A 14408-nucleotide genomic window follows, 5' to 3' on the forward strand; every position below is an offset into this window, starting at 1 on the left:
TTAATAGCCACCAAATAAAGCACCAGCATTCCAGCAAGATCAAGAGAACGTTAAATGTAAAGCACTTAATTCAATGTTGTGCCCAAATTTTGGCAATTAACAAATAAAATACATATGCACACAAAGCTTTGATATTAATACGCATATTTGACAATTACTACCCAAGCATTTTCACATCCAAGCGTTACACAGAAGTAAAACAAAATGCACTCTTACTGCTGCCACTGAACAGCTCAAACTTTTAAAACTTTTTTTTTTTTGATGGTGCCCATAAAAACCCCAGGAAAAAGTGATTCTAAGACTATAATTTGCACTTGGGTGCTTTAAATCACACTGAGGCAGACAGAACATTAAGAATGGTATGGTTTTTATTTTCTACAGTGGTTTTATTGACAAGCTTATTTTCTTGTAAAGTTTGAAAAGCTAACACTACCTGTCCACACAGAAGGGGAAACAAAACTTGGTCAAAGTCTGTAGAACTTCCTGTGGAGAGAAAAAGAGATAATTTATACATCTATTGGGACCAATAAATCTAATATTAACCACATCACACAATTTCACAACTTTGCCCTGAAGAAATAAGAGACAGATGAAGAAATATGGGCTTTATCAATTACATGGAAGGAGTACCAGGCAGTCAATCATGTGAAATAATAAACATGATCAAACTTCATTAAAAATGAAAAATTAATCAAGATTCACACATGGGCAGGCAGCAGGAGCCATCCAGCAATTCTCCAAAGAGTAGGAGGAGGTTGGGTTGTTGAGTGTTAACACCTCTCTAGGGACAGTCTCTACCCTGACCATATGGATCATAGTGAATAACACCAAATCACATGGGCTTGGCCTGGCAGGACCACTTCTGCTGGCACAGCTTTTGACTGTTACCTAGGAACAGAGGTCTGGGGGATTAGAGAATACTTCCTAACATCAGCAAGATAAATAACAAAAGATAAAGCCAATAGGTCTCATAGCAGGAATGTTTAACAGTGCCTACTGCTATTAGAAAGAAAATCTGAGTGTTAAAAGACTGCCTAAAACAATGTGTATTAAAATTCATACAAATTGTTAAACCATTTTCTAAAAGCCACAAACAGCACCACAGAGAAACTTTTAAGTATAGCCTTTGCATGATATCAAATAAAAAGCATGAATGTGAAAACTGAAAACACAATTAGCAGAGAAATTAATCATCCCCAACTTTACAATTTTAAACAAATACAGTCATTTAAGAGGCAAAACCAGAAACATGTTAGTCCCAAAATACTTGTGTTCATAGACAAAAGTAATGCACTTACATCCTATTCTTCTATAATATCCAAAATTTGAATTCTATAATCCACAACCCATCACACAGGTCCACCTAGTTTCCAGACCTTTACTACCAGCCAATTCATTGTTCATTCTCCTTCACACTTAAATATTTCAGGACCCAAAACATAAACTATATTTCTGCTTTCAGCTGAAACAAGATAATCCTGACTAAAAGACAAACCCTCTGATAAATTCAACACTTCTCTGACCAATAGCAATAAATTATCATCAATAACTAAATTGATGCTTCTTGCTTCATTTATTTCTAAAACCAATGCCACCATTCAACAAATAAACTACATCAATCTAATAACCTATTCAATGAAGCAGAAAACATATTGAGTCCCTTGCAAGAACATGTTCCTCCTACATAATTCAAACAAGCACATCCCATTCTTAGCAATGGTTTCAGGCTCAACTGCTCATAGACTCTTCTTTGGGGGTTTCTTGACAACTAAAATGTGGCAAGTTCTTAACATTTCAGGCAGAAACAGATATGGAAACTTTGACTTCTTGACAGTTATTGATAGATTATTTAACAACCTCCTGTTCTTAAAGAACAAGAAAGGCTCTATTGAAGAATGCCATGTAAAGCAAAGAAGCATCCTCCTCTCAATTTCAGCAGGGAAGCTGGAAAGCAGCTATAGAGGTTTCAGAGTAAACTCTGCAGAAATACGTATTTTGATACAAAATAATGCCTTGATAGTTAAGGTCTCATTAATGCAACTGGGTTCACCCTTGTGCAGAATCTCCCTGACTTCCACCAGGATCGACTGTCTGCTGAACAACTCTGCTTGTGCACAAAGCTACACCTTGACAAATTCTAGCTATTACACAGTTGTCCTTTACCCACAACTGAAATCTTAACGTATAAAATGCTAAAACCAAAACAAATAATCAACTCTCCCCCCCCGAACTTTAAAATAATCAAAATTATAATTGCAGGAGAGGGAAGTGCCTATATTTTTATTGGCCTTATCAACACAAACTGTCCTCAAAACAATGACTGCACATCTATTTTTTAGAAACAAAGCCATGTAGCTGCTACATAGAATTCTGAAATAAAAGTGTTAAAAGATAAAAAGTTAGTCCCCTCAACATGGCAGAATATATTCTCGTCATTATTTTGATGACTTCAATAATTACTGTAACTGCACATAAAAACATTGACATATGAATACGCTTTATCATCTCGTCAGCATTGTGGATGCGTGTATAACTCAGAACTTGCATTGCACTTGTTTCTTGAGATTTATAGTTTCCTAAACACAGAAAACGAAATTTTCACTTAAAAGGGGCAATATGTTGAATTTGTACCACTGTGCATTGCCTTGTCTCTTAAAGAAAGGTTTTACAGTGATAATATTACGTGGCTTTTATAGTGTTATTGGACATAATTTGCCATTCATTATACACCATTACTTATCTGCCTTGATTTACACTAAAAAACCTGAAACTTCTACAGGTTAGCTACAGGCATACTTTTAACTATTAAAAAAAATATTAAACTCATATACAGGATTAGTTTTTAATTAGCAAAACTGCTGATCTTCTGCACGTAAGAAATACAATTACGGGAGAACTACATTTTTGCTCAAGTTGCAAGCCTGTTACTACAAATATAATGCTCCCCCCCCCTTTAAATACTGCTCAGTTTGAAAGATTAGCAATGCCTACATAACGTACAACTTCCCACCAGACCTCTTTAGGCGAGTGGCTACTTACAGCCTAGAAAAATCATCATTTCTTTAGCATTTCAAACAAAGACCATAACAACCTCAGACCTGGAATCACTCTATCTCAGCATCCTATAATCCTTTTTATGTTTTTACCTGACATGAAACACAGAGGTAGTATCAATAGCCTGTTTTCTTATTTTATTCCCTTATGCCTATTTTCTTAAAGAAAAACCTGCATAAATGCCACTAAAGCAAAACCCCCCTAAAAAGAAGAAGGAAAGAAAAAAACCCTAAAACAATCCAGGACACACAGCTGATGAGTATAAATTACCCAGTAGCTGAAACCAGTGTCTCTAGGGTATCACATGCCAGTTTTCTGGATCAATCCCCAAGTTTATATTTTCACAAATCTTTTTACATGCAGTTTGATTTTTAACATTTTAATGAGCAAGAAGTGCATCTATAGCAGCCAGTCACCACAGTTAAAGTGCAGGGCATGAACTGTGTCCCTTGAGGGATTCAGCCCAGCCGTGTCACCAGTGGCTTTAGGACATACACCACCTGGTTCCCTGTCCCAAGGTTCCAACTCTTTTCATAATCAAAACACTGCTGACATTATAAACCCCACATGGGTTTTCTAAAATCCTTCCCAATCAATAAAGCCAGTACATAACTTATCGGAGACAACACAGAGCTCATTGATTAAGTTTGGTTTCAGTAGCAAAGTTTTCAAAATAAATGAGGCAGGAAGACAGTGTTCAGCCCTTTTGTGTCACCCAGCAATTTATGAAGGTGAGGCAGGCTCTAAAAGGATTTCCTCCACACACACACGCAGGATAGTTGCAAAGCGTACGGAAAGCAAGGTTGTTAAATACACACAATACACACTTGGCTAACGCCCCAAGGAACCTCTATGTAGAGGTGATACAGTAAAGAAAGCTCAACATTGCTGAAAAAACCTGCATATTCACTTGTGAATTTAATATGCAGGCTGTATCTAAGTCCTTTTTTACTTTTAAACCTTTCACCGTATGCTCTCACTTCCAAGTCAACAGAACAACTTCAGAGCCTCTTAAATACACGGGACCGCTTTATTTCTCTTGTTCAAATAAACACTGGTAACAAATCCCACGCTGCAGCTACAATCAAGTAAAACTGCCGTGCCAAAGCGATACGCCAATTGGGAGGCTAATGCAAGAACAGCCGACCGCTGCAAACAATCTGCGCTTAGAGAGACGCGTGATAGGACAGATATCCAAAGTGGAACAAGAAGTGTAAGTAGAAGTTGGAGAGAAAATAAATTAAAATACAGGCAGAGATTCATAAAAAATGATGAATGATTAAGTCAAATCACTGAAATATCCATGTGAGTCAGAGAAGGGAAACAATATACCACAAAACCCAACAGGTTGGGGACCTGTATTTGGAAGCCTATTGGGAAACCCAAGGAAAAACAGGATGAAGTTTAAAAAACCACCCAGAGTACAGACAAGAACTTCAGCTGCGGATCATGCAGAGAACAAAACAAAACAAACCACAATGCAAAACCCCTACAATCATATTTCAGAAAGTACATACATTTTTACAGAAAGACAATTCAAATACTACAAGAGAATGGAGCATTGCAAATAAGATGAGTTTTCCACGGAGAGAAGAGATGACGCAGTGATGAAAAAGATGAATGCTGTTTTATTTCCTCGACCTTAAACCAGAGCTGAAGTACAGGTGAGGTTGCTGTAAGTGCAACTATAAACAGAAAGGGTGGAAATACAAATAGTTTTCATCTTATCCAGCTTGCAATACCACCCGAATCCGCAAAACAAACATGAAATCCATCCTCTTCGCAAGAGAGTTTCAAGCATATACTGACAGACCGATGAAGGAAGGAGAAGAAACTGGAAAGCAACGAGAGTTAAGAGAAGAACAATGACAGCCAGCCTTATGGGATCAAGGAAAGTAAGAGCAGGTAACAGGATCCCAACCCAACCGGCAAGCAACTACAGATGATTTTATTTCTGCTCAGAAACACACCAAATTTAAACATCACGAAAATGTTTATACAGCATAAGAGAGTGCTAGGACATTAACTGAAGCAAAAAATTATCCAATTACCTTGAAATTTGGGCTCTATAATAATCTACCTTATAGCCACAAAACTGTAAGCTGCTCTTAGATTCAAATTCGAATAACTTTAAGCTAATGATTAATGAAATCAGCCACTGCAATGGAACGATGGGTTTAAGCATTCAAACAGTTGTTAGTGCACCCAAATAACCAACTTAAACCTGACAACAGCTCTGTTTAAAACACAAAGGGTAGTGAAAGGAAGAGTACAGAACAGTCTAGAACACCATAAATCCCGTTAGCTATGCCGAGTTGGTCAGAAATTCACACACATCTTCCAAGGAGAGGGAACACCTTTCTGCACAACAAACACCTCAGTAACAAGTTTTGAAAAAAACCTTTTGTTTACAAAACAACTACTTACAATGGATGAGACAATGTAGTCAAGTTTCAAAATTTTATTTAAAGAATACAAATGTAATAAAGCAATGCCAGCAAAAAAAAAAATAAAATCAACACTAACTTGAGCTCAACAACGAGTAACAAACAGGGATCAGTACCTTTTGTAGTTTGAAAACTTAAAGTTTAATTTGCATTTATTGTTAGTGTCAGTTTATGTTATCTTACATCAAATTTTCCTAACGGTATTATTACAGATTGTTCTCATCAATTAACAAATGCTATGTCATTACGTAGTCAAAAATTAGGAGAAGCATTAAAGTTCAAGCTTATAAAATCTAATTCTCAAATTAAAAAGACAGTATCCTGCATGCAGAGGCCAGTGTCACACAGCCACAACAAAAAGCTGAGATTTTGCAAAATGATGAAGCAGAGAAAGCAAAGAACAATAAATGTAAAACCAAGGTTTCTCCAGATTTTAAAGATTTTTCTAGATTTTAAAAAGCTGATACAACACAGCTTCTTTTTAAAAAAATATCATTGCTCATTTAAAATATTTATGTCAAATCTCATCTGACACTGATTTTATCATAAAATCTTTCTACATCTTATAGCAGTACTGAACATTACTGACTTTCATAATGGTCAAAATATTTTAAGAATTCATTTTAATACATTCTTTAAAAGAACGTTCTACCCCCAAAATTCAGGAGTGTAATTTGCTTAACAGCATTAATTTAAATTACCTTAATTTACTTTTTCAATTCTACTACTATTCCCACACAACTTTACAGCACTAGTTCATCCATGTGCCGACTGTTCTAACAATCCATTAGCTCTTTTTGAGCAATTATAAAGCTTGAATCAGGGGAGGGTTTTTCTTCTACAAAAGTCACTTCTCCCTGTATGAGGGTCAGACTGGGAACGGCACCCAGTACGAAATAACACCATTTCACTGAAGGTAACCAATTGTTCTCAGGAAAATGGTATTTTTAAAAAACAAACAAAAAACCCAACACATATAGGCGCACTCCTGGTAACAGGAAGAGCATGAGATAAATAACATTTCCTAAGCATATTGAGGGCTGCTATCATTTAAATATTTTAAACGTACAAAATATGTGCACAGATGGGCAACTTTTCCACTTGCATTACTAAAAACATATTTCAAGATAAAGCTCAAAATCCCTGAATTTTTTAAACCTAATTGTGACTCTGTTTCTTAGAATTCACACCCCAAGGCCAAAGCTTTCCTGCCACCAGTCCTTCAAATCTGATTTGGACATTACACGGGAGGAGGCTCCAAGCCTCCCTGAGGTCTCACTCCTTTTACAACATACGCAAAAACAGCAGATAATGGGCCTATGCTGAATTCACTGCTCTGCACAGCTCCTCCTGGGACACAGGCCTAGCAGATGTGATAAAAACTGTGTCAGAGAAGTAGCTCTAGTTTTTGCCTTAATGACAACTTCAACCTCTCAACTAATAGAACAAAAGAACAGAAACGACTATTACCTTTTTTCCAGTAAAAAAATCTGAAAGTAAAGCTGAACTAAATATTTAAGCAATTTTTCAAGATCTCCTCAATAAATGTCTTTAAAATCCCTTCAATAAAATTACGATTTAATTTTTATTCTAAGACAAATGGATTTTAGCTAACATGCAAAAAAACCCAAACACCTACAGCTACTGTTGTAGGAATAATTGTTCCAGTCTCAAATCACAAAGAATTGAAAAATTGTACCAACAAGCATTAAAAAAATAATTACATCTAATTAAGGGCATAAACATTGATCAGTTGGTACAGATAAGAAGTGTCAATATCGGAAGGCTAGAATACTAATTGAATTAAATATATTCTAAACATTTAGTGACTAAAAATGAGTCACTAAATATTTTCACTTCCACATTTAGGAAAAATTAGGTGAGAACGATTAGCTGTGAAAAGGCAATCATACACTTCTCACACCGTAAGTCGATTGCACAGGTATACTGCCTCAAAACCAAAGCTTTAAAGATATACTTTGGTTAACATTTGCTAAATATTGTAATTCTGGCTTAAGATGACTGGCCCTTTTAGACGTCGTCTGAAATGCTCTATTCAGCTACAACTGCATACCCACTTAATCAGCAATCATTGTTCTCTGAGGCAGGACTTTGTTGTCAAGACAAGCACTGAAACCTTTAAAAAAATTTCAGAACTGGCATAAGAAAAAAGTGATCTTTGTCAAACAAGGACAAATTTATGCAAATCTTTTATAAACATTCACAAACATTTATTTAGCTTTTGAAATGTTGGCCTCATTTGAGAGCATGAAAATGAGGGGGAAGTAGGAAGATGCAAAGGACAGCTTAGAGGCTGGCACACTACATAAATATTCAGAAGGAAGATTATAGGATTCATGTTAGGCTGTCTTAGGTTTCTCCAAAGTCCACATAGAATACCAAAGAACAAAACTAACGAGAAGTAGAGCAGATGTTAGACAATGCAGCAGCCCTCTTTTCCACACTCACTTGGCTATACTTCGATGCTTTCATTTTTCCTTTCAATATGGTTAGGTCATTCAAGGATTCTCCTATAGACTCTGTATTGTGGCTACAGAGCTATAAGCTGGACCTCTGTCAGCTTTCCAAAAGTTCCCAATGAAAAGGCATTATGCAAATTCTACCTCTCTTACTCTCTTTCAGGAAAAAAGCCTCCAGTATGCAGTCATTGGAGTATTGGAAGTCCCAGCCTTCATTTCTGTATGGTTGTGTTTGCCTTAGGGCCATGCTGCTTGTTTTGACAGTGGATCCCCCCAGATAGTTGGGATTAGTCGAGCTTGTTTAGATAAACTTGAAATCAAGGCCTTCTCTAGGTAGACAGCTAGATGTAGCTACTGAGTTTCCAGCTGCCTTCTTCTTTCATCCCAAAACAACTGCAGATTCACAGTAGAGATCACAGCCACAGGCTATGTCACATACATAAGTACAAAATTAAAGGCTGCTAAAAGAAGCCTTTGTAAGTCTTAGTGCTAAAATAAGGAATCTGTACTGTGTAGTTTCAACAAATTATTCAAGAAGCACCAATAAAGGTCTGCAATGGATAGCTAACAAGACATCTTCACAAAAGAAATACCCTGTTTACATAAATGGGCAAGATCATGCTTTGTTAATCACTTTGCACCATCCACTGTCCAACCCTGTATGCTGCTGTTAGATGCAAGTAAATACTCCAAAACAGTATCTGCTAGAATACCTGAAAATGAGCTCTGTATCAAATACAAACTTTATGATCGTAGGAGACTTATGATGGCACTACTCCAACTAGATTTTCAGTCATATTCACAGCAAGACTGGGCCAGATTCAATCTCAACTATAACCAGATAATGCAAACAACAGCAATTCATTCACACAAATACAGAACGTTAAGAGAGAAGGGCCAGAGCTCCAAACGTAAAATAAAACCTAAAAATCAACTCCTGCCCATATAACTATGGTACACCTTTATACATCTGCATTGTAGTACAGCCCCAACAGGAGACTCATTTTTCAGGGGGTAGAAAGAAAAAATAGGCAGTTTTGGCTTTTAAAGATTGTAATGTCTTCTAGCTGGTTGCAAATTTTCATATACCCTTCTGCAGCACCCAGGCACAACAGAGGGGAAACTAAATTAAAGGAAAAATTAATCACTAGGATGTTATAAATAGACAACCAGCAAAATAACCCACACCAAAAAAAAAAAATAAATAGCTTAGTTCAATGAACAGTAAATGTCCTTAAAAATCAACTCCTGCACTTTGCCCAAGAAAAAGCATGTGAAGAAACTTGCAATGTTGAAAACAGTCTAAACAAAGACAACAGCAGCATTTTATGGTGAAGAAGCAAAGACAAGAATTTGCCAACAACAACTTCTCTGCCTTTGCAAAGGTCTTTTCTCCCACTTCATATTACAGAAATTCTACCAGCTCTCCCTGTAAAATTAAGTCATTTCACTGACAAGATCTTTTACAGAAATTCAAAGCATTAAGAAATGTGAGAGAATAACATTAGAATCCAATTTCTTCCTGCACTGATTACCAAAGAGAATATTAGAGCACATAGTGAATTCAATTAGTCATTCCATATCATAAATTCTCCATTAGTGACATCCTTAGCAGCAAATAAGCTACAGACTGGGAATCCTAACCAACAACTGCACAAAATACAGAATTCCTGAGAAGTATGGAGGAAAACAGTTCCATCATGCTATTGTACTTAGAAGAAAACAGAACACCTTCAGAATTGTTACCCAAAAATTAAACACGACTGCTAACGTCACGGATATACCGATCACAGTGTTACCAAATACCAGAAACTGATAGAATTCATGGATTTGCCTTCTCACAAAAGTCTTCCAATTCCTATGGCCAAAATCCTCCTTACTGCTGGAGAGCACGTGTTGATGTGGAAGAGCTTTAAAGCTAGTCACTAACGAAGTTACTGAACTCCATTACACAGACATTATCTACTTTTTGCTGCTGAGGAAACCTCACAAAACAGAACAACTATGCCAAAGGGGGCAACAGCTGATCAATTTTTAAAATTCGGAGTACCTGTTTCTCAGACTTGCATTCACATCATACCTATCTGAGAATTCTCTAAAGGAGAAGGAAGGAGAAAATGATGATATATGTGACATATACATGATGAGGACACCAGTGCCCCCAGGGAAAAAAGAACTTTTCTAACATCAAACTCTGAAGAGATGAGATGGAGTCAGTGATCACCTTAGATAACTGAAGGTTACAAGAGGATACAGCTTTTCAAATTTATCAGTATTTTCACAACTTTCAGATTTCCAAATACGAGAATATGCTAGTGAGAATAGTGATCAAAAGCCTGAAAGCTGTAAAAACATTCATTAGCCATGGGAAGTGGATTTTACTTGGAGAAAAGGCAGCCGATACGTACAAAGATGACTAACTCAGAAACTTAAGTTTTCCAAGTGTAAAGCTAAGAACTCTGGACTTCCCTGGGTTAACACAGAATAATTTCCAATTTCTCTCTATAATATGCTACCAGTTCTGCACTGCTGCCCAGACACATGTGAAAATTTGAGTATGTGAGTATCAATTAATGTTATCTATCAATCACCAGCAAATCCTTTCTTTCAGGCTACTTCCCAATCATTCCTTTAAAAAAATAAATTACAAAAAGAACAAAGAATAATGCACACAAAATAATTCAGGAAATTCAATTAAGGCATCATGCAATCTATTTGCACTATTTATGAAATTATTCAGAAGTTATACTAAAGGTAACAGCAAATATGCCAACATAGACCTCATGATAATGGCTATGAGAAAATGCAGTACCGGGAAATTAAAATATGTAAAAATCTTGACATTTCAGTTATACACACTTATAGCCTACTTTTCTTTCACAGCTGAGGCAGTAAAGTATTACAAAATATATACCTTCCAGAACACGCATTCTACTATTTGGCTACATTATAGTAACTTGCAGTTCAGGACACCTGCCACCCCGTACTCCTACGTGCACTCGCATTCCTACGCACATGACCTGCGCTGTGTCTGCAACGGGGCACCCCACCCCTACACTGCCGAACCTACAGAGGGCACGGGGGATTGACAGCCATGAAGGTGACTACAACTGAATACTTCTTAGTCTTCAAGTAACAAACCACCATCAGACTTCCCTGAGAAACAACATTTTAATATAGAATTCCTTCTCCTGTAAAGAACAGACAGATTATGTGATCTTACAGTACATCACTTCAGGGAGTGAGGTGTGGAGCCTACTTTAAACTAAATATCACACACAGCAAGACTCCAGTTAGGAAAACCAAAAAAGTTATCTTTCCATCCACACTGCCCCAAACTCCAGGAAGTCCCTTTGCTGTCAAGAGCAAGTCATGGCAATCTCCTGCCACCTCAGAAATCAACACAGAGACAGCCATCTTCTACAGCGCCCTTTCACACCTTCACATGCACCAGCACCTGGCTACAAGAAGATCCATTTAAATAACAAAGCACAAGCTGGTTTGTCTGGTTTGATGCTCTTTTACATGCCACAAGATGCTCTGCAAATAAAAAAAAAATATATATATTTTTACTTCTCACTTGCTTTTTGTCTTTACAGCACCTTCAGTGAAGCTTTAGCTTCTTTATCACATTTTTTTAATGCATTTAAACACGGGGATATGGGCAGACAAGTTCCAAGAGCAAGAATCCAAAGAACTGTTTCCTCCTCCACATGCTCAGGAAACTTTGAAGCATCAATGACTATTTCAGAGACTACAAAATAAATGTTCTCCTGACTTCTGTTAAAACAGTACGGCTACAGTAAAGAAGAAATAGCAAACATATTAAGGGGAAATAAAGCTGGAAGACAGAGTATTATCATCGAGTAGTATGGTCTCAAAAACAGTCTTAGCCATTAGCAACTCAGATTTTTTCAGCTATGTAACTATGCCATCCCAATAGACTCTTGATTTAAAAGTGATCTCATCAACTGAGGAATTGTTTAACTACTTTTTGACTGTTAATATAAAGACATGGCATATCTGGGATCGATTCGTAACTCTAACCTTGATGACACCACTTACCTGCGGATACTCATTTTAATCGTGTTTCAAAATAAGTTCTACTGTTTGCACAGGACAGTACTTCCCAGTATTGCTGTACGTGTGAACATGACCACAATCAGTCACAGCACGGAAGACAGTTCCATGCACTGAGATGCACTGACAACTTTAATGTGCCTATACCCACCATATTGTTAGGCACTTTTATTTTATTTTTAAACAAAACAAAGATATTTCCTACATATTATAAGTTTTTACACAATATTTTTGCAATATTTTATAAATTGATCTATAGCACCAATAGAGAATTGAATGGTTCAGGAAACCTAAACAGAAGAACTTTCTAAACTACTTTGATAATGTCTGGCTTACCAAACCAGAGCAGAGTACCACTGCATAAGCTTCTCCCATTTGAAAGAAACCCATCTTGAAGTGAATATTTTATAGTTTTATCAATAAATTTAAACATAAGTGATAATGATTACTCACTTTAGGCCTGATCCCACAACCTCTACTCACACAAGTAGTCCCACAGGATTTTAATACGACTACCTCAACGAATAAGGGTTCGCAGGACAGGTTTTAAATTATTCATATATTCACAGATTTTTAAGGCCAGGAGGGACCATTATGATCATCTAGTCTGACCTCTTGTATAACAAAGGCCATACAATTGTATCCAGTAATATTTGCACTTGGCTGAATAATTTGTGGCGAATTCAACTTGTTTTTATAGAACTTCCAACATTGACTGATTTTACAGGAAAGAAAACTGAAATTGTTTAGAAAGTGGCTTGAACCACATTTTCTCACACTTGAACCCAATTATTCCTCAATTTCTATTCAGAATTTTTCTAACTTCTGGAGGATACTGGTTTTTGACGTGGCTTTCACACACAGGCTTTGGAGTCCCACACTGTCTTAGGTACTCTCAAGCCAAAACCAAGTCACCGCCTGGGCTGCTTCAAAAGATCACTTGGCAGTTAATTACTATTTGTTCTACACTTTCACCACTCCTGCCCTATACCATGATTTCTGAACTACAGATATCATAACTGGAAAAACCCTCAACTAATGTTATCAATGATGCAACCGATAGGGAAAACAGCATCTCCAAGTCAGCTCTTCCATAGACAGGAACAAACGGAGTAGCTACTCAGACTACTATCTTAAAGAAAAAAAAGTTTTGAGTACTTTCTCACTCAGCATGCCTTAGGAGTCAGGACTAACTTTTTTCAGGGATACTTACAAAGACTGACTTACTATTTTGCTCTGCACAAATCCACTGCAATGATTTTTGCAGCCAATCACCAAGCAGTAGTAAAATAAACACAAAATAATAAAGAAGCCTAGAATGCTATGATGCTATGTGAAATTCTGTGCAGATCTGACGGCTTACTAAACACCGCTATTCTGTCAGGCTGTTAAATATATACTCTGGCTGAATTCTCTCATTATAGAAACTTAACTACTATAATCCTTAGATTTACTAACTTCAATTCTAAAATGGAACTTGGACGAACAGAACCTTTGACATAATCTGTTAAGATGCAAATCATCTTTGGCATGTATTTCCCAAGGTCTGCAATTCTGTCTAGCACAAATGCCTTGTAATGCACTTCCAACAAGGATAGTATACCCTACTACATACAGAAAGGCATTAGATTTGAAGAGGTCTTGCATTTTTTTATACTAATTAAATGATACTAGAGAAGCACATAAAAGGCCCAAATAGAAATACATAAGAAAAACTGACCTCTCACCTACTTGGTCTAAAGAAAAGGTAATGAAAAAAACAACTTGTAACATACAACAAGGATGACAGAATAAGACAGAGCGAACGAGGAATACATATTTTCTTCACTTTCCTTTATTAAAGGCTATCATATTTATCGGAACCAGAAAAATGCTCTGAATTCAGAAAATACTCAGTTCTATAGCCAAAGCCCATGGTTTAGTCCCATCCGCTATCTCTCAGGACTTCAGCCAAAGAATCCAGCTTTGTCCTCACAGGGTAAGCCATCTCCAGAATGCTTCGGTGAAACAGCAGCAGTACTATTTGCACGTAAGGCACAGGGTGATCTCCTTACACATTACAGGGTCTGCCTGCCTGCCCCGTACAAAGGTTTCCATTCATGCTGCTATTTTACCGCTACCTAGTCAATAGGGGTCACTGTACAAGGAAAATGTTTATAACTATCCTACATTAAGTTTTATTAGGCTTTCACTTAAAAAGACTCCCTGTATGAATGCAGTAGGATAGCTCTACACAAACTGAGAGTATCAAATGCTTCAGAAGCGAGTATCAAATACTTCATATATTTACTATTTACACTGCCTTGGTTTTACTACAAAGTGGCTTTCAGAACACTATAATCATTTT

The 14408-nt window shown here is 36.8% G+C and overlaps 1 protein-coding gene across 2 annotated transcripts in view; it reads right to left on the reverse strand.

Annotated features, from left to right (window-relative positions):
* Positions 1–14408, reverse strand: part of DENND1A (DENN domain containing 1A) — a 208088-nt gene that overhangs the window by 152061 nt on the left and 41619 nt on the right. For both annotated transcript variants that reach the window (XM_086475517.1, XM_086475515.1), the window contains exon 4: positions 434–483. In XM_086475517.1, coding sequence (XP_086331643.1) covers positions 434–483 — 50 coding nt within the window. The remainder of the gene's footprint in view (positions 1–433; positions 484–14408) is intronic.

Source organism: Leptosomus discolor, chromosome 19 (assembly GCF_034619465.1).
Source record: "Leptosomus discolor isolate bLepDis1 chromosome 19, bLepDis1.hap2, whole genome shotgun sequence".
Classification (NCBI taxonomy): domain Eukaryota; kingdom Metazoa; phylum Chordata; class Aves; order Leptosomiformes; family Leptosomidae; genus Leptosomus; species Leptosomus discolor.